General features: G+C 37.0%; 1 protein-coding gene and 2 gene segments (V, D, J or C); all 3 read left to right on the forward strand.

Moving 5' to 3' along the window:
* The first annotated feature begins 254 nt into the window (after positions 1-254).
* LOC122966900 lies at positions 255-2044 on the forward strand. Its single transcript, XM_044331268.1, has 3 exons — positions 255-962; positions 1098-1551; positions 1722-2044. Exons 1-3 carry the CDS (start codon positions 917-919, stop codon positions 1954-1956), a joined length of 735 nt encoding a protein of 244 aa, XP_044187203.1. The 5' UTR covers positions 255-916; the 3' UTR covers positions 1957-2044.
* Positions 2045-10873: 8829 nt separating this feature from the next.
* On the forward strand, positions 10874-11348 carry LOC122966547. The segment is given in 2 exon segments: positions 10874-10922; positions 11020-11348. Coding segments are annotated over 2 exon segments (363 nt in total).
* A 5063-nt stretch (positions 11349-16411) lies between these two features.
* LOC122966508 lies at positions 16412-16865 on the forward strand. The segment is given in 2 exon segments: positions 16412-16460; positions 16552-16865. Coding segments are annotated over 2 exon segments (363 nt in total).
* The last annotated feature ends 5138 nt before the right edge of the window (positions 16866-22003 follow it).

The raw sequence follows: 22003 nt of genomic DNA on the forward strand, positions 1-22003 counted from the left end.
CAGAATCTGATCTGCAGCCTGAGGACACAACTGTTTATTTCTGTGCACATGTAAACTCTACAGTGATACAAACCACCAGCAGGCCAGAACAAATACCCTAAGTTCCCTCATATCATTGATACATGAGTTCAACTTAACATGTACCATACAGACAGTCTTTCTGACTATTTTTGGGTCTATAACAAAATTTCAAAAAGTATAAATAAAAAAGTGCTCAAGTCTCTGGATGTGATGTTGTATTCCACATGGAAGGACAAGTCATAACTTATAACAGATTGTTACATACTCCCCCCCTTGCTGGATGGGATATGTATAGTCCTGTTACTGATCCTTTTGTTTGTGCTCTCTCTCCCAGGAGGCCTGAGTGGATAATTGAGGGGAGGGCCTATAAAGAGGGAACGAAGGGCTTGGACTCTCTCTCTCATCTTCCCAGCCTGATCAGCAGCAGCTTGTTTTTTTTGTGTTTGTTCTGTTATGTTGTAGTTGCCTTTGGTAGTTTCTTGGTTTGGGTTGGTGAGTCCAGTAGCCTTTTTTTCGCAGCTTTATTTCTGTCAGGTTTAGTTTTGTGGATTTAGGTCAGAGAGGAGAGCCCAGATACTACGGCCCTTTGTGGGCTGGTCTGGGTGTCTCCTCTTCTTTTTGTTAATTTTAGCCGGCTCACCAGCTTTTGTTACTTGGTTGTTGTTTTTGTTAATAAATTTGTTCAATATTTGTGGGAAATCCTGACTTTTAATTATGTTGGGCCTTCTGTGGGCGAGCTGTTTGTCGAGGGTCGTAACACAGACTGCCAGTAAACGAGCCACTCTCTCCCCATGATACTCTGATGCAAATCTTCAGTGTGTGCAGTGTACTTCTGTCCTGCTGACTGGTCTTGTTGTTCTTGTGGAGCATCAGAGGTCACATCTCCAGCCTCAGGATGATGAACACACTCACTCTTCTGCTGGTTGCTCTCTCTCTGTCCTGTGAGTTCTCCTGCTTCTTGATGTTTTATCTTTTATCAGACAACATCAACTGATGGTCAGTCAGTGATACCAGAAAACTTGCCAGATGACTGTCTCACTTTCTTCTGTGGTTCATCACTCCTTTCATCTCATCAGGTTGTACAAGTCAGAATACAGAGTCCATTCCTTCCAGTTCAGTAGTGAAAAAGCCTGGTGAGACTCTCAGTCTCTCCTGCAGGGGATCTGGCTTCACATTTAGCTGCTGCAGTATGAACTGGATCAGACAACCTGCAGGAAAAGCACTGGGATGGATGGGGCTCATTTATGGTGATGCAAGTGGAACTGAATATTCCAGCAGTGTGCAAGGACGAATAGAAATCACCAGAAATAACAGCAATAACATGGTGTATCTGAGACTGTCCAACTTAAAGCCGGAGGACTCTGCTGTGTATCACGGTGCCAAATACACACTGGTTAAAGTAAGCAGAGAGGCTTTACAAAAACTCCACAGACGATGTTTTTACAAAGACCCACAGGTGGCAGTAGAAGATATGATTTGGAATAAAACTACAATGATCAGACCTGATTATTTGGTTGTTTTTCTCATCCTGTAATTAACTGGACAGGTAAGAACAAATGTTGTTTTTCTGACAAACCTGGTATAAAGATGTTATGGCTGCATGACAGTAGCTAATAAACAGTTTAACTTTCTGTAGGTGCTGAGGGTCAAACACTGATTGAGTCTGAATCAGTGGTTAAAAGGTCTGGAGAATCTCACAGACTGACCTGCACATATTCAGGATTCAGTAGCCATTACTGGAATGCTTGGATTAAACAGGCTGGTGGAAAAGGACTGGAGTGGGTTGTTACTATCAGTGAGACCAGTAGCTACATCTACTACTCTGAGTCAGTTAAAGGCCGGTTCACCATCTCCAGAGACAACAACAGAGAGCAGGTGTATCTGCAGATGAACAGTCTGAAGACTGAAGATTCTGCTGTTTATTATTGTGCTTGAAACTCACAGTGACACAGGAGGGAGCATCACTGTACAAAACTCATCATGTTAAACCAAGTCAATATTTTTCCCTTTGATTTTCACAGAATAAACTTCAGCTCAACATCATCAACACACTCAGAGAAACATAGTTTCAATAAAACTACTATAGTTATACATCTACTTGTGTAACTCTTGTATCTGTTACTTTTGCTGTATTAGCAATCACATTTCAGTTTTTAGACAATATAAATTTGGAATATCTGTATGTATTTGTTATGATATGTGTGCATGAATATTACTTCCCTGTACAATTAAACCTACAATTGTGTTCAATTAACCATATGAATACATAAAAAACTTTGAGTTCCAGATATCTATTATGTTTAAATAATAATATATTTTTAATGTACAGTATGTAATAAAATACTTGCCCATAATGCAATTTCAGTTTTTGAACGACAGTCCATCCTTCTTTTATAGCCTGTCAGTATCCTTCTTCATGCAAAGTGAACTTCCTCACAGTCTGCTATAAACACTTGATATCATGCTGTCAGTTGCAGCAGAAGAAGAGAAGCTCCCATCAGATCACCTTCAATACCAATCATGTTCTCTGTAGCTCTGCTGCTGCTGCTGGCTGCTGGATCTTGTGAGTCTCACTGGATTTGTCATAGTCAGCAGTTCTTCTTTATTTTGATATTTTGTCACAAAACATTTTCTTCTTTTAACAGGTGTGAAGTGTGAACAGTTGACACAGCCAGCCTCAGTGACTGTGTAACCAGGTCAATGTCTGACCATCACCTGTCAGGTCTCTTATTCTCTCGGCTATTGGACAGCTTGGATCAGACAGCCTGCAGGGAAAGGACTGGAGTGGATTGGAAGTAGATATACTGGAGGCTCTGCTTACAAAGATTCACTAAAGAACAAGTTCAGTATCAACTTCGACTCTTCCAGCAAAACAGTGACTCTAAATGGACAGAATGTGCAGCCTGAAGACACTGCTGTGTATTACTGTGCCAGAGACCCACAATAACACAAACCATCAGCAAACCTGTACAAAAACCCCTCAGTGCCTGAACATTTGTAACATGAAGCCACCAGAGCAGGAGCCCTCAGACCACTAATGATTTCAACACCAGTTCACTGTTACAATAGCAGGAAACAGTCATTGAATCGTGCTTTCTGATAAATTCCAAATTCACAACTTACTAAGTTTATGAGAAAATATAATGAAATTCAGATAATTCAGTTTCCATAAAGTCCAAAACATAATAAATCTTAAATTAATATTCAGAACATATATCCACTGAGATATTACAATAATTTACTTTAATTTATATACCTGTAACCCTGATAAAAAACACTGAAGGGTTAATTCATTTGAAGAAAGAAAAAATGATAAGAGAGGAATTCAATTCCAAAGACAAAAATGGCTTTTTTCTGCAGTATTCTGACAATAATTTAATGGAATAACTTAATTATCCTATTTATACAACATATACATATCTTATGTATACAACAAATTATAACTAGAAAACATTGTATTTCATGACTATATTCAGTTTTGTTAAAAAAGTGTCAGTAATATTACCTTTACTATTAATGTACATCTCAACTTGTCTGAAATGGTTTAATAAATATATTACAAAGTACATCAACTTTTTTTTGAAGATATTCCTTGACATCATTCTGTTCAGTAAGACTTCAAAAGCTAAACTAAAAAAAGAGAAAAAGATTACCTTTGAAAATGGCACCATAAACAGCTCACATGCTGAGAGAGATTTTTCTGCCCAGTCAAGGAAGAAACAATCTGTTTCTGAAAACCTGATTTTCTTCTGTTTTTTTGGCTCCTTTGGCCTTGAACTGACCTAAACTTGAACCAAATGCTAGAGATGAGTATGGGCAACACATTTTTCAACAAGACAACTTACAAAGTTTTCCACTAAAGAGTTATGAAAACTATTAGAAGCTTATTTTAACAGTAACTGTTTCAATCAATTTAGATTGGACATTAAAATCAGTGATATTCTATGAAACATATAATACAGTGAAAATTAAATACTACTGTACTTTATTAAACCTTTATAGTGATTAAAATAATTAATCTGTGCACAGTATCTCTGAGTTTTTGCCTCTTGTTTGTATGTGTAGTCTCTGCTCTCCAGGTCTCTGAGGTAGAGACGAGGTTGTGTGGTCCAGGGCCTACCAGTGTTTGGCAGCACCTGGAAGCTGCTTGGCATCTTCCTGGATCTATGTTCTTCATATACAGTATTTTTGCACTCTATCTAATGTTGTCATCCTGTTTCTCCATAGTGTGTTTTTACTGTCAAAAATAATAAAATGAATAAAAGCTGAATTCCATTTTGCTGCTTCAGTTTTAAAGGGTTGGTGTCATGGAAAACAAGAAAAATGAGCTTTGGGATGGATTAGGATGACGGTGAGGACCTCCTGTGCTGTAAAATTACTCTGTGCTATCTCCTCAGTCTTTCTAAGTTATTTGAAATTTTGAAATTTGCGGCTCAAGAGCTGAAGGCGTTGAGGTGGAACTCATTTGTACTTCACACCAGAAAGTCAAATCAAATATGCTAGGAAGCTTTAGCATGAGCTCACCACTGCCGTAACCTCTTTAGTCGGAGTTTGCATTTCGTCCAGATGTTTACATCAGGAATGGCTGAAATTCATTTTTGGAGACAATCTTCCCTCCATCATTGGGAAGTGGTTGTGTGTGTGTGTTTTCCAACTGTCTGCTTAACAAGACTCAGTACTTCAGAGGATTTTCAACTTTTTCATCTTCAATCTTTGGATGAAGTTTTAAAACAAGTTCACTCATAAACATTGTTTCTTTCCACTCAGCTGAAGGTATTTAATATATCTGTGCTAAAGCTAACTAGTGACCTGTCGAAAAAATACTGTTGCTTTGTTATGAAACTTAGATGCAATCTTGCCGTTCTGAAACATCCTGTTAAAATCTCAACTGTTCAACAGCATGATGAACAGTATTCATGATCAGACTCCAGTTCATAGACTGCAATATACTGTCTCATGTTTCCAGCAACAGCCATTACTCCATGTAAAGATGCGGCATAAGGGAACTGCATTATTCATTAGGTAGTATTCTGATTGGCTGGGGTGAAGGTGGGGGCCACACCTCCAGCCAGTCGGAGTAGCTTGCCAGTAATAATGCTGATTTTATGTAAATAGTTTCTGAAACAGCCTGTTGGAGGACAGAGGTGAATCTGGACGATAAGGACAGATGGATTTAGAGAAATCTAAACAACTTTTGGTAAATAAAATGTTACAGATATGTTTAAAATAGACTTGGTATTTATAAAAATGAGTCAAAAAAGGCCATAATACCAGATCTTTAAGGTTCCTGATATGGTGAATGCTGGCTCACTGTCACACTGTCATGGCTTACTGGTAGACTGGGACACATAATCAAAATTCTACATGAATTCAAACTGCACAAATCAAATTTATTTGTCTAGGGTCATAACCCTCACTGCACATTATGTCTGAGTCCAACAAACAACAGGTCTAATGGTCAAATCCAATCTGGTTCTCTCTCCCTGTGAGGAGGAGTCAATGCAAAACCTTGATGTCTTCCACCTCTACTTATCTGACTGCAGAGAGGATGACAGAGAACAGTGGACACACAGTTTAACATGATGGACTATAGGACAGGACTGCTGCTTTTAACTATCTGCTGGCCAGGTGAAGATTTCCACAGATCTTTATTTGACATATTTACATTTGTATTACCAACTTGATGCATGTTAGACTCTTTTTTCTGTCTTGACAGGTGTTGATGGTCAGACTCTGACAGAATCTGAACCAGTGGTTAAAAAGCCTGGAGAATCCCACCGATTGACCTGTACAACATCTGAATTCACCTTCAGCAACCACTGGATGGGTTGGATTAGACAGGCTTCTGGAAAAGGACTGGAGTGGATTGCACTTATCAGTGATGGTGGTAGCGACACATACTACTCTCAGTCAGTTCAAGGCTGGTTCACCATCTCCAGAGACGACAGCAGAGAGCAGCTGTATCTGCAGATGAACAGTCTGAAGACTGAAGATTCTGCTGGCTGGAGTTGGTTGAGCAGCTGTACAAAATCCTACAGTACTCATCTTCTGGGCTGCTCGCATTTAGTAATACAGTATGTTTAATAATGAATTACAGCAACATTTGTCTCTGCATTACTTAAAGTTGTGTGTTCCTCAACAATATTTTTACTAAACATGAGAAACATCAAACTTCATGATACATTTGTCTGGGTGTGAAATAAAGAAAATAAAAACTACTACAAATAATAATAGAGATGTTTAAAAAAATATTTCTGTAAATTAAGACAACAATATGTCTATACATTATGTGGAATCATAATATGAGGGGATAAAAAGTTGTAGTTTCCTTTACAGAATCACTAGAGGTCAGTGTCAAGTTTCTCTCTTTGCTTTTGCAATAAGGAAACACTCAGATCTGCTTTTCTTGAACCCTGTACTGAGCTAAAGCCTGATACAACTATTTGACATGTTCATGGCGTTGAAATGTACAAAAGTCATTTGTGACTCTCAGTCTCACATTATTAATGTCCTCAGGTCAACTAATTCACAATTACGCAACACACAGTCATCTGAGTACCACTGATGTATGACTGAAGTTATACTTCATTAGAAAAAAAATATAATATATATGTAATTTAAAAATCGGACTCTTCCATCACATACTGTAGCTTCATTGAAACCATTGCTGAGAGAAGACAGCAGTAATCTATAAAGTCCAAGTTTCTCTGTGTGTCTGTTTCTTCAAACATCTGAAAACACTGAAACTATTCAATGTCTTTTATGCAAACTCAACTTTTCATATTTACATGATCCTGCTGCTGTTGCTGTATTTCTGTTTGAAAGAAATAAGTAAGTAAAGTCAACAAATAATTAAAAATTGTAATGAAATTAGAATATCATATGTAAAGCAGAGATGATTTCCAGGTGTGTTTTCACTTTGCAGATATACAGTAATAACAATCATCAGACTCTTCTATTAGTCTCCAGTTAGACCAACATTAATGCTTCATGTGTTTGATTCTATGCAAACTCAGTGATCCCCCTTGTTTCTCAGCTATAAAATCTTCACATCAGACTGTCAGTGGACATCACAGCACCTCAGCTTCACCATAAACCATGTTCTCTGTAGCTCTGCTGCTGCTGTTGGCAGCTGGATCCTGTGAGTCTCTCTGGATTTGTAATAGTCAGCAGTTCTTCTTTTGCAGTGTAACTTGATAATTTGTCACACAAAATTTTCTTCTTTCAACAGGTGTGAAGTGTGAACAGTTGACACAGCCAGCCTCAGTGACTGTGCAGCCAGGTCAACGTCTGACCATCACCTGTCAGGTCTCTTATTCTGTTAGTGGCTATTACACACATTGGATCAGACAGCCTGTAGGGAAAGAACTGGAGTGGATTGGAAGGGGATATACTGGAGGCTCTGACTAGAAAGATTCACTAAAGAACAAGTTCAGTATCATTTCAGACTCTTCCAGCAAAACAGTGACTCTAAACGGACAGAATGTGCAGCCTGAAGACACTGCTGTGTATTACTGTGCCAGAGACCCACAATAACACAAACCATCAGCAGACCTGAACAAAAACCCCTCAGTGCCTGAACACTTGTAACATGAAGCCACCAGAGGAGGAGCCCTCAGACCACTAATGATTTCAACACCAGTTCACTGTTACAGTAAAGAGAGAAACAGTCTTTAGGTTTTTATTTTTTAAATTTTTGTCTTAATTGAATTTGGCAGCAGTTGTTTTCATCTATGTAAAGACTATGACATTATAATCACTGTTACATGAGACTCAGTGAATTACATTATTATACATTATTAAACATTAAATCATTCAATTGATGAAATACATTCAACTGACAAGAAATCAGTCTAAAGAAATTCAGTTTCTCTTCCATAACGTCATTATTTGAAAACAAACATACAATGTGATTCATAAACCACCAACTTGATGTTAATGTTACAGTAATTAGTCAAACTACAGAAAATTTTGCTTTCATCATCAGTCTAAGTGTGTTTGTCAGGTCTCTGGTTATTCTCTGATTGATAGCAGCTATGCAACAGGTTGGATCAGACAGCGTGAAGGAAAACCAGTGGATTGGATTTTGAATTGGTGGGGAGGAGGCAGAATTGATCCAAATAATGTTCTGAAGAACAAGTTCTTCACCACACAAACCTTTCTTCTAGAAAAGTGACAATAACTGAATCTGCAGCCTGAGGACACAACTGTTTATTTCTGTGCACATGTAAACTCTACAGTGATACAAACCACCAGCAGGCCTGAACAAATACCCTAATTTCCCTCATATCATTGATACATGAGTTCAACTTAACATGTACCATACAGACAGTCTTTCTGACTATTTTTGGGTCTATAACAAAACTTCAAAAAGTATAAATAAAAAAGTGCTCAAGTCTCTGGATGTGATATTGTAGGAGGAAGCACAAGCTATATTAAAAAAAAACAACAACAAAAACTTAACTTAAACTCTAACAGACTGCCAGTAAATGAGCCACTCCCTCCCTATGATACTCTGATGCAAATCTTCAGTGTGTGTAGTGTACTTCTGTCCTGCTGACTGGTCTTGTTGTTCTTGTGGAGCATCAGAGGTCACATCTCCAGCCTCAGGATGATGAACACACTCACTCTTCTGCTGGTTGCTCTCTCTCTGTCCTGTGAGTTCTCCTGCTTCTTGTTGTTTTATCTTTTATCAGACAACATCAACTGATGGTCAGTCAGTGATACCAGAAAACTGGCCAGATGACTGTTTGTCTCATTTTCTTCTGTGGTTCATCACTCCTTTCATCTCATCAGGTTGTACAAGTCAGAGTATGGAGTCCATTCCTTCCAGTTCAGTGGTGAAAAAGCCTGGAGAGACTCTCAGTCTCTCCCGCAGGGGATCTGGCTTCACATTTAGCTGCTGCAGTATGAATCGGATCAGACAACCTGCAGGAAAAGCACTGGGATGGATGGGGCTCATTTTTAGCGATGCAAGTAAAACTGATTATTCCAGCAGTGTGCAAGGATGAATAGAAATCACCAGAGATAACAGCAACAACATGGTGTATCTGAGACTGTCCAACTTAAAGCCGGAGGACTCTGCTGTGTATTGCTGTGCCAAATACACACTGGTTAAAGTAAGCAGAGAGGCTTTACAAAAACTCCACAGACAATGTTTTTACAAAGACCCACAGGTGGCAGTAGAGGATATGGTTTGGAATAAACCTAACTAAGGAGAATAATGACAACACCTCTAAACATGTAAACACACACACACATGAATGCACACTGTGAAAGCAACAGCTGATGTTGGTGTTTGTGACTTCCTGTTTTTTAGGGTTATATGTACCTTTTTATAAAAGTAATGGTTAATAATGGTCTCATAAATCGTTTTGTACAGTAGGTCTGAAATTACAAACATACTGTAAATTGACATTTATGAATAATATATAAATGGCCCACAAATACTGCTGATCAGAATTTTTGACTGAATCTAAATTGGGTAAGAATTCATGTTAAAGTGGAATAATCTGAGATCATCTTCATCATAAATGTTAAAATTATTATTGAAATATAGAAATATGTTATAAATGTCCCAGTTTTTGTTTTTTTTATCTAGAGATATATGTGATTTAACCATGAAAAAAGCAAAACATATATAACATGATACATAATTATAATAATATTAGATAATACAGTGGAGGCATTTACCAAAAAGTGTTCTCTCTTCCTGACTCACAATATTTATATTTCAAATGGTGAATTTGTTGCAGCATTATTTCAGTTGACAACTACACTTTAAAAGCTCTTCATGTAGCAAGAAATGAAACATAAATAATCTTTCTTTATGTGACTTTTAGTTTTAGTTTGTGGCTCCACATAAATTACTTTTGTCAGTCTGGACTAACAATGAGAGGAAGGACTGAACAGGACAAGAAATGTAACATTTTCTCCTTTTATTTGTGAGAATACAAGAGCTTTACTAAACACTTTCACAGTCTTTGGTACGATCTGTCTCCAGTATAGATACAAACATTACAGGTGACCTCAGTAGATCAAAATATTAGCAAACTGTAAATAAGTTAAATATGCTGTGGTATTAAAATAAAATAAAGTTATAAACAACTAACAACAGTGTTACTTCTTGCTCCTCTGCACTATTATTAATGATTATAAATTAAAACAGGTGATTTGATGTCTTAATCCTCTGCATATTGTAGATTAATGTTCACCATTTTTAAAAATGGTTCATCAGATTTTAGATGTCCTTTCTCGTAGGCAGCCATTGGTTTTTGTTCATGAAAATCATTTTAAATATCTGAGGTGAGATTCATCTCATGTTTTAGCAAAGTTAAGATTTTGTGTCATGATAATTCAGTTGTGAGTGTGTTAAAAATATGTATTTGTTGAGTGATACTCTGATATCCAACAACACGAGATGGTTGCAACTCAAACTTTGAACACAAAATTCAACTTTTGAAGACAATTCTGATTCAGTAGAAGTTTCAAATGTAGATTGCCTAATTCAAAATTAATTTAGCTTGTGTTGAAATTATTACATTATTACATTATTATGTGTTTTGCACAGCAAAGAAAAGACCAAATTCTATCCTCCCTGTGAGGACGAGTCAATTCAAAACTTGGTTGACTTCCAACTTCACTGATCCAACTGCAAAGAAAATGACAAATTGTTTAATTTCCACTGCGACTTTTGTTTTACACAAAGTAAAAGAGTATTGCATATTTTAAAAACTTCAATGCAGTTCTCTGCTTGCTGTGAGGAGGAGTCAATGCAAAACCTTGATGTCTTCCACCTCTACTTATCTGACTGCTGAGAGGATGACAGAGAACAGTGGACACACAGTTTAACATGATGGACTATAGGACAGGACTGCTGCTTTTAACTATCTGCTGGGCAGGTGAAGATCTTCACTGATCTTGAGTTAAAGTTGTTGTTAAAAAGTTTTTTTTTACAGCTTAAATCAACTGATTATTTTTCTTTTACTGTCTTGACAGGTGTTGATGGTCAGACTCTGACAGAATCTGAACCAGCAGTCAAAAAGCCTGGAGAATCCCACAAACTGACCTGTACAGCCTCTGGATTCACATTCAGCAGCTACTGGATGGCCTGGATCAGACAGGCTCCTGGAAAAGGACTGGAGTGGGTTGCAATAATCAGATATGACAGTGCTGAGATCTACTACTCTCAGTCAGTTCAAGGCCGGTTCACCATCTCCAGAGACAACAGCAGAGAGCAGGTGTATCTGCAGATGAACAGTCTGAAGACTGAGGATTCTGCTGTTTATTATTGTGCTCGAGACTCACAGTGACTGAGTTGGTTGAGCAGCTGTACAAAATCCTACAGTACTCATCAGACCCCCTTTAACTCACATGAATCATGTATTTTCTCAGCTCAGGTGGTTCAAGAAAATGATGTAATTCCTTCAGATGCAAACATCTTTTTTGGAAACAGTGATATTATAATTTGGTTTTTAAAGTACATTTCCTGAGAGAGAGCATAATTTTTAATGATAACTCTTAAAAAAAGATTCGAATCATCTTCTCTTGTCAGAAAAAAACTTTTTTTTTTTTGTTTTTTTATGTGAGCAGCTCTCTAGAGGCTCAAACATCTGCAACACTGAAACCATTAAAAGTATTTTATATAAAACTCCAAACCTCCACACAGCTGCAGAAAACTTGCACTGTTACATGATTTTGTTGTCACTTCACATTCTGTTTTAATGTAGTTAGCACACTGACTGTTCACTGTTGTTACACTGATTCAATACTCAACATGTTTTCCTCCACAGGTGTGAAGTGTGAACAGTTGACACAGCCAGCCTCAGTGACTGTGCAGCCAGATCAACGTCTGACCATCACCTGTCAGGTTATTCTCTTAGCAGCTATAACACAGCTTGGATCAGACAACCTGCAGGGAAAGAACTGGAGTGGATTGGAGGTGCAGCAGCTGGACACACCACATATTACAAGGATTCACTAAAGAACAAGTTCAGTATCGACTTAGACTCTTCCAGCAACAGAGTGACTCTAAACGGACAGAATGTGCAGCCTGAAGACACTGCTGGGTATTATTGTGCCAGAGACCCACAATAACACAAACCATCAGCAGACCTGAACAAAAACCCCTCAGTGCATGAACACTTGTAACATGAAGCCACCAGAGGAGGAGCCCTCAGACCACTAATGATTTTAACACCACTTCATTGTTGCAATACAAGAAAGAAACAACAATTATAATAATATAAAATAATATAGTGGAGGCATTTATCCAAAAGTGTTCTCTCTCCCTTATAGTTCAAGTGGTGAATTTGTTGCAGCATTATTTCAGTTGACAGCTACACTTTAAAAGCTCTTCATCAAACATGAAATGAAACATAAATAATCTTTCTTTATGACCCGTTTAATTTTAGTTTGTGGCTCCACATAAATTACTTTTCTCAGTCCTAATTCAAACTTAATTTAGCTTGTGTTGAAATTATTACATTATTGTTTTGCACAACAAACAAAAGGCCAAATTCTATCCTCCATGTGAGGACGAGTCAATTCAAAACTTGGTTGACTTCCAACTTCATTGATCCAACTGCAAAGAAAATGACAAATTGTTTAGTTTCCACTGCGAGTTTTTTTTTTACACAAAGTAAAAGAGTTTATATTTTTGATTGGATATTTTATTATTATTGACTAAAGAAGATAGAGATAAATGATATCCATGTACTGAGGGGTTACATATTTTTGACGTATTTTCATCATATTTCTTCACTTTTATGCTTACTGGGGTTTTCTTTTGTCTGAAGTTCTGAGTATGAGTTATGAAGAGTTTGTGAGAAAAAAAGAGATAAAAGAAATAAAACAAAGTATAACATTATGAAGAACATTTTTTCAGGAGTTACTTTTTTGTATTAAAACTTTAAAAGCTTAAAAGCTCTAAAAGCTTTTCAGTATTGCACATTTTAAAAAGTTCAATCCAGTTCTCTCTTTGCTGTGAGGAGGAGTCAATGCAAAACCTTGATGTCTTCCACCTCTACTTATCTGACTGCAGAGAGGATGACAGAGAACAGTGGACACACAGTTTAACATGATGGGGTGTATGACAGGACTGCTGCTTTTAATGATCCTCAGGGCAGGTGATAAAAATCACAGATCTTGTGTTTAAACTGTCTTTAAAAACCTGCCAACACAGAAAGTGACTGTTTTCTTTTTTTGTCTTGACAGGTGTTGATGGTCAGACTCTGACAGAATCTGAACCAGCAGTTAAAAAGCCTGGAGAATCCCACAAACTGACCTGTACAACCTCTGGATTCACATTCAGCAGCTATCCTATGGCCTGGGTCAGACAGGCTCCTGGAAAAGGACTGGAGTGGATTGCAGCTATCAGTAGTGGTGGTGGTAGTATCAAATCCTACTCTCAGTCAGTTAAAGGCCGGTTCACCATCTCCAGAGACAACAGCAGAGAGCAGCTGTATCTGCAGATGAACAGTCTGAAGACTGAAGATTCTGCTGGCTGGAGTTGGTTGAGCAGCTGTACAAAATCCTACAGTACTCATCTTCTGGGCTGCTAGCATTTAGTAATCGAGTACGTTTAATAATAAATTACAGCAACATTTGTCTCTGCATTACTTAAAGTTGTGTATTCCTCAACAATATTTTTACTAAACATGAGAAACATCAAAAATCATGATACATTTGTCTGGGTGTGAAATAAAGAAAAAAAAAACTACTGCAAATAATAATAATAGAATATGTTTGAAAAAAATATTTCTGTAAATTACGACAATATAATGTCTATACATTATGTGGAACCATAATATGAGGGGAAAAAAAGTTGTAGTTTCCTTTACAGAATCACTAGAGGTCAGTGTCAAGTTTGTCTCTCCTCTTTTACAATAAGGAAACACTCAGATCTGCTTTTCTTGAACCCTGTACTGAGATAAAGCCTGATACAACTATTTGACATGTTCATGGCGTTGAAATGTACAAAAGTCATTTGAGACTCTCAGTCTCACATTATTAATGTCCTCAGGTCAACTAATTCACAATTACGTGACACACAGTCATCCTAGTACCACTGATGTATGACTGAACTTTCAAAATTATACTTCAGTCGAAAAAATATATAATATATATATAATTTAAAAATCAGACTCTTCCATCACGTGCTGTAGCTTCATTGAAACCATTGCTGAGAGAAGACAGCAGTAATCTATAAAGTCCAAGTTTCTCTGTGTGTCTGTGTCTTCAAACATTTGAAAACACTGAAACCATTCAACGTCTTTCATGCAAACTCAACTTTTCATGATATTTACATGATCCTGCTGCTGTTTTTGTATTTCTGTTTGAAAGAAATAAGTAAGTAAAGTCAACAAATAATTAAAAAATGTAATGAAATTAGAATATCATATGTAAAGCAGAGGTGATTTCCAGGTGTGTTTTCACTTTGCAGAAATAACAATCACCAGACTCTTCTATTAGTCTCCAGTTAGACCAACATTAATGCTTCATGTGTTTGATTCTATGCAAACTCAGTGATCCTCCTTGTTTCTCAGATATAAAAACTTCACATCAGACTGTCAGTGGAGATCACAGCACATCAGTTTCACCATAAACCATGTTCTCTGTAGCTCTGCTGCTGCTGCTGCAGCTGGATCCTGTGAGTTTCTTTGTTTTTTTTCATAGTCAGCAGTTCTTCCTGTTTTTTGATAATTTGTCACAAAATATTTTCTTGTTTTCTTCGCAGGTGTGAAGTGTGAACAGTTGACACAGCCAGCCTCAGTGACTGTGCAGCCAGGTCAACGTCTGACCATCACCTGTCAGGTCTCTTATTCTGTTAGCAGCTATTACACAGCTTGGATCAGACAGCCTGCAGGGAAAGAACTGGAGTGGATTGGAAGTAGATATACTGGAGGCTCTGCTTACAAAGATTCACTAAAGAACAAGTTCAGTATCAATGCAGACTCTTCCAGCAGCACAGTGACTCTAAACGGACAGAATGTGCAGCGAGTCCAGAGACTCACAATAACACAAACCATCAGCAGACCTGAACAAAAACCCCTCAGTGCCTGAACACTTGTAACATGAAGCCACCAGAGGAGGAGCCCTCAGACCACTAATGAGTTCAACACCAGTTCACAATAAAGGGAAAGAGTCTTTGAACACATGTAACCATGAAAAAAGCAAAACATATATAACATGATACATAATTATAATAATATTAAATAATACAGTGGAGGCATTTACCAAAAAGTGTTCTCTCTTCCTGACTCACAATATTTATATTTCAAATGGTGAATTTGTTTCAGCATTATTTCAGTGGACAACTACACTTTAAAAGCTCTTCATCTAACAAGAAATGAAACATAAATAATCTTTCTTTATGTCATTTTTAGTTTTAGTTTGTGGCTCCACATAAATTACTTTTGTCAGTCTGGACTAACAATGAGAGGAAGGACTGAACAGGACAAGAAATGTAACATTTTCTCCTTTTACTCGTGAGAATACAAGAGCTTTAAAGAACACTTTCACAGTCTTTGGTACGATCTGTCTCCAGTATTGATGCAAACATTACAGGTGACCTCAGTAGATCAAAATATTAGCAAACTGTAAATAAGTTAAATAAGCTGTGGTATTAAAATAAAATAAAGTTATATAAAACTAACAACAGTGTTACTTCTTTCTTGCTCCTCTGCACTATTATTAATGATTATAAATTAAACAGGTTGTTTGATGTCTCAGTCCTCTGCATATTGTAGATTAATGTTCACCATTTTTAAAAATGATTCATCAGATTTTAGATGTCCTTTCTTGTAGGCAGCCATTGGTTTTTGTTCATGTTTATGAAAATCATTTTAATTATCTGAGGTGAGATCATCTCATGTTTTAGCAAAGTTAAGATTTTGTGTCATGATAATTCAGTTGCGAGTGTGTTTAAAATATGTATTTGTTGAATGATACTCTGATATCCAACAACACGAGATGGTTGCAATTCAAACTTCGAACACAAAATTCAACTTTTGAAGACAATTCTGATTAAATAGAAGTTTCAAATATTGATTGCCTAATTCAAAATTAATTTAGCTTGTGTTGTAATTATTACATTATTGTTTTGCACAACAAACAAAAGGCCAAATTCTATCCTCCATGTGAGGACGAGTCAATTCAAAACTTAGTTGACCTCCAACTTCATTGATCCAACTGCAAAGAAAATGACAAATTGTTTAATTTCCACTGCGACTTTTGTTTTGCAACGTAAAAGAGTATTGCATATTTTAAAAACTTCAATTCAGTTCTCTGCTTCCTGTGAGGAGGAGTCAATGCAAAACCTTGATGTCTTCCACCTCTACTTATCTGACTGCTGAGAGGATGACAGAGAACAGTGGACACACAGTTTAACATGATGGACTATAGGACAGGACTGCTGCTTTTAACTATCTGCTGGGCAGGTGAAGATCTTCACTGATCTTGAGTTGAAGTTGTTGTTAAAAAGTTACCAGCTTAAATCAACTGATTATTTTCTTTTTTCTGTCTTGACAGGTGTTGATGGTCAGACTCTGACAGAATCTGAACCAGCAGTTAAAAAGCCTGGAGAATCCCACAAACTGACCTGCACAACATCTGGATTCACATTCAGTAGCTACTGGATGGCCTGGATCAGACAAGCTCCTGGAAAAGGACTGGAGTGGATTGCAGCTATCAATTATGGTGGTGGTAGCAAATACTACTCTCAGTCAGTTCAAGGCCGGTTCACCATCTCCAGAGACAACAGCAGAGAGCAGCTGTATCTGCAGATGAACAGTCTGAAGACTGAAGATTCTGCTGTTTATTATTGTGCTCGGGACTCACAGTGACTGAGTTGGTTGAGCAAATCCTACAATACTCATCAACATTGGGCTGAAAAACTCCAACTATCTCATATGGTTAATCACTCATTACCTATTGGGTTTTTAAACAAAGAATCCTAACAACAGTTCTTCAGAAAGATTTTAATTCTCTTCCTACCTAAAGCAACATTTTTTTTACATGAATTTCAGTATCTGAGCAGCTCTCTACAGGCTCTGAATGTCTGTGGCTTCAAAAATCTGCAACACTGATACAACAAAAAAGTATTTTATGTAAAACTCCAAACCTCCACACAGCTGCAGAATACTTGGCAAATGATGAATTTACATATACAGTAATAAATGTTTAATTAAAATTACAGATATATATCCTTTTCCATGTGAGAGTATATATAACTTTCAATTCATTCACAGTAGACTCACCAAAGACAGATTTTGATAACTATTTATTAATGTTTTTTTGGATGATAATATTTACAGCGCTACAGAGGAATGAAATAAAGTTCTAACTAACTGAATACGACCGGGTCATATTCTGAGAAAAGTAAGTTAAAAGCAAATTAAAACATTAAGTACAATCCACTGGTCTGTCCGAGTCACTTCCCCTTTTCAGGTGATTTTATCCATTATTACACAAAATCTTATCCATGCAACACTCAGTATTAGACTAAAATCAGTTTATCTACAATAATACATGAATAAATGGTAATTCATTTAAAATAAAATCATAGCACCATTTTAAGTTCACTAAATTAACAATGTATCATAGTGCACACTACATAGGCCTATTCAGTCTGGACACTTGATAAGAAAGACTGAACTCTTCACCTCAAAGTGATGAATAGAAGTAACAAGAAATAGATAAATATTAATTCAACGACATGTAAATAAATATGACTCATAAGGAAGTGAAGTGCGTGTGTGTGTGTCAGTGAGAGGACAGAAGAGCTCACATCAGTTCAGCTTCAACATCAACCATGTTCTCTGTAGCTCTGATGCTGCTGCTGGCAGCTGGATCCTGTGAGGAGCTTTCAGTGGATTCACACTAATAAACACATTAGAAACACTGAATGATGGAGATAATGTTGATTTCTCTTTCTACAGGTGTGTACAGTATTGATCTCATCCAGCCAGAGTCAATGGTTGTGCAGTCTGGATAACCGTTGTTTTTCTGACAAACCTGGTATAAAGAAATTATGGCTGCATGACAGTAGCTAATGAGCAGTTTAACTTTCTGTAGGTGCTGAGGGTCAAACACTGACTGAGTCTGAATCAGTGGTTAAAAGGTCTGGAGAATCTCATAGACTGAGTGGATGTGGAAAAATTGAGTAATAAAAAACATTGATTGCATGATGCAATAATATAGATACTAGAACATTATAATCACTGATATATGACATTATGGAACAAATGGATTACACTACTAGACATTATTAAACCTTAAACCATTATGAATTAAAAGAGATTGGTGTCAGCTAAAAATGCACAAGTCAATGCTTTTGCTAAATAGTCTTTCTCTGACTCATAATGTCTCTATGTAGAATATTGAGGAATGAATAACAGCAACATTTCAACATGCACCTTGCTTTTAAAAGGAAGCAGTGAAACCCCCAAAAGTCATGTCTTTTCCATAACTTCATCATTTAAAAAGATTAACAATATATTATAATCCGAATAACTACAATGTTAGTAAGTTCACTGAATCACTTCTCTTCAGCCGTCATGGTGTCATGTATTGTGAGGGTTGGCCGAGCAGCCAGGCACAAAAAATGAGGAGGTACAGGCAGAGTTCAGCAGTCCAAGTGAATTTTATTTGCCATCAGTGGAGTCCTTTGCAGATATTTACAGTGGACATGAATATCTGGCCAAAATGGAAAAAAACAACAACAACTAATTAACCAAAAATAAAAAAAATAACCCTTTTCTCAAAAATAGGAGAATACACACACACAAATAAAGAAATCAACTCTAAACTGCACTTTGATTATACGCCCTGAGGTTAGGCCCAAGGCAGGAGCTGCAGACTGAAGCTGTGTCTGTCTCTGTATGACCAGAAAAGCCTCGAGTCACCCCAGACTTCTCCCTCTTATACAGGTGGACTCCACCTCCTCAAGAGAACAATATCAATTATCTCTTACAAAACACTAACGAGGACAGCAGTGTTAAATAACAATATACTGTCAAATAGAAATTCATTGAAGTTTAGTCTAAAACCTGTTTTTCCTTAAAAAGAGTACTTTAACAGTCAAATACCCCAAAAGAGGCAAAACACCCCTCCCACTCTACCACACTTAGTCTCTTCCCCTGAGAACCCCTCTACTTAACCAGATGAACTGCACTGGCTCCAGTTTGCCAGTTCCTGGTCTGACAGAGGAAGAGAAAGCACAACAGAGCAAACAGGTGAAGCACAATTTAAACTCAATAAACTGCTCAAACACCTACACACTAAGTAAACAAACTTTGGGATAAAAATCTCTGACCAACAATGAGATTGAGAGGAGAGGGCTGCTGATGCATGTGTGTGTGTGTGTGTGTGTGTGTGTGTGTGTGTGTGGCATATGTGCCTTTAGGGCATGGGGCTCCCCCGTGACATGTATCATGTATCACGTCTATGTAAAACTATAGAAAATTAAGTTTTTTTAATGATCAACCAACTTCCACTTTCTGTTCTTGTGAGCTGGAGAAAAAAACACACTAGAACCCGTCATCTTCATTCTTCATCTTCAATGCATTTATCAATGTTTAGATGTTCAATCAATCATTGGTTTCAGTTCATGTACAGTATGAAAATCACCTTGTAGACCTTGTTTGAGATAGGAAAGCAGCATATCATATATCCTATTAAGTATTTATTTTTGTCAAAACTAAGATTTTGTGTCATGATAAGAACAGAAATTATTTTGCTCATTTGTTCTAGGAAGACTCTGGCATCCAGCAATTCAGAGTTGGCTGAAAACTTTTTTTGTATATGGTTAACTTTCCAGTAGTTGTTTCCAGTACAGTTTTTGCTTGTAGTGTGCACTGTTTTGGGATTTTTCTTTTGAAATGTTATTACTTTAAAAAAAAAATATATATATAAAAAATAAAAAATAAAAATCTATTTCCCGACAACAAACCAAAAATCAGACCAAAAAATGTAACTTCTGAATCAAATTCAGGGCAAATTTTGAATTCACATTGCATAAAAGTATTAATTAATTTGGCAGAGTCACGACTCTTACTATACATTGTAATAATCTGAGTTCAACAAACAACAGATCTAAATGATGGACAAATCCAATCCAGTTGTTTCCTCCCTGCAAGGAGGATCAATGCAAAACCTTGATGTCTTCCACCTCTACTTATCTGACTGTTTATTCTTGTGTTTGTAAGAGTGTAATTAAAGTCACATAAACAACTAATACTGCAGTAACAAACACTTCTTGGGATTTTTGATCTAAAACAATGTCCTCCTTATCATCCTCCTTTCTTATATGATTCTTCTCTCAGCAGTAATGTGTGATAGAGTTCAGTAGGTGAATGGATTAATATAATAAGGTTTTCTTACTCCTGTTTGTTCTACAAATGTGTCAGTACAGTGATCAATCTGATTCTCTCCTTCCTGTGAAGAGGAGTTAATGCAAACATTTATACGTCTTCCACCTCTACTAATCTGTCTGACTTATCTCCACATTCACAGAATAAAACAGGCAAGTTTTCTAAATCAGAATATGAGGAAAAGGAAGCTACATCCATCTACAGGCAGGATCAGATTCACATAAATTGTGTCTTTATTTATTTATTTGTTTTGTTTATTTTTTACAGTGTTTACCTTGTCAACCAACTGCTTTATAGTTGATTTAGTTTTTTATTCATAACACATGTGTAACCACCACAGATAAAGGCAAAATGTGATGATTATTGCTACAGAAAGTATTTCATCATGCATGAACTAAAATAGTTTTCTTCTAAGTTACAGGATTTAATTTTTTGCATATTGTCACACAGGTTTCAGTTCCTGAGCAGCTGTTTATCTCGAGGCTCCATGTCTGTGGCTTTAAACACCTGCAAACACTGAAACCGTTAAATCTTTTATGCAAGATTAGGTTTTCACACTATTTACATGATCCTGACTGCTGTCACTGTATTTCTTTTTGCAGCAAATACAATACATCCATACTTACAGTGAGTAAGAAAAAATATTTGTACATATGTTTTCTGTTATTGAAGAGATCTTTAACCCCCAATGTATTTATTATAATGTGAAGACTACAGTATAACTGAAGCTGTTCAATTTTAGAAACAGCAATCCTCACTTTAAAACATATCTAATAATAATACTTTAACTTTTCAAAATTTACTCAGCTTGTCTTTCTAGTCATGTAGATGGAGATGTCTTATTGCAGGCTCAGACTACGGGAGTTTTTGGCTGCTTTATCGCTGATTCACCCCTCCAGACAATCAGAGGAAAAATCTGGTCTGGGACCTCGGTCAGTACTCATGTTCTGCCCAGATTATCTGCTAATGTGAGGAGTTTACAGATCCAATCTTAAACCTCCAGAACTGCTTGCAGACTCATCAGGGCCGCCCCGATAATTTCAAACATGTTTGATATTTAGGAGTTAAAATCTGAATGATTACGTCACTACTTTTCAAGCAAGACCACAATAGCCAATGAGAGACACAAGTCCACAAGGAGACAAAAGTGTTACAAGCTAAAGTTAGTGCAAGACTGCAGATAGAACTTTCTCATGCTGGAGGCAAAAATTTTTTCCTCTGGATGGCGACGGAATAACTCACCCTACTCTGCCACTGATTGGCTAGGACTTGTTTCATTTGTTGGTTAGGTTGCTTAGGTTTAGGCATGAGTCAAGCCAGTCTCACATCAAAATGTATAATAGCTATGTTGGTCCACAGTGCAAATCATTGGGTCTCAGACAGACCGCATCAGTCTGGTGGGCAGACCATAGGAGTTGCTGCCGGGAAGTAGCTCATTTTCCTCACTGTCCTTGATAACTCGACAGTATGATAGGTTAATGTTATGGCCATCCATTTATTTGGTTTGTTTTGTTGTTGGTCTTTTGCTGCTGTCTGTCTGTTTCTCTTCTTTTCAGAGCATTTCCTGTCTTTTTCGGCTTCCAAATTTACTTTTTTGTTTGTTACTTCTT

Source organism: Thunnus albacares, chromosome 17 (genome assembly GCF_914725855.1).
Source record: "Thunnus albacares chromosome 17, fThuAlb1.1, whole genome shotgun sequence".
Classification (NCBI taxonomy): Eukaryota; Metazoa; Chordata; class Actinopteri; order Scombriformes; family Scombridae; genus Thunnus; species Thunnus albacares.

Bases quoted from the DNA above. Each gene is read 5' to 3' on its own strand.
- LOC122966900 (XM_044331268.1), top strand. From the start codon at position 917: ATGATGAACACACTCACTCTTCTGCTGGTTGCTCTCTCTCTGTCCT. The intron at 963-1,097 runs GTGAGTTCTCCT...TCATCTCATCAG, and splicing joins GGTTGCTCTCTCTCTGTCCT to GTTGTACAAGTCAGAATACA. The intron at 1,552-1,721 runs GTAATTAACTGG...AGAATCTCACAG, and splicing joins TTGGTTGTTTTTCTCATCCT to ACTGACCTGCACATATTCAG.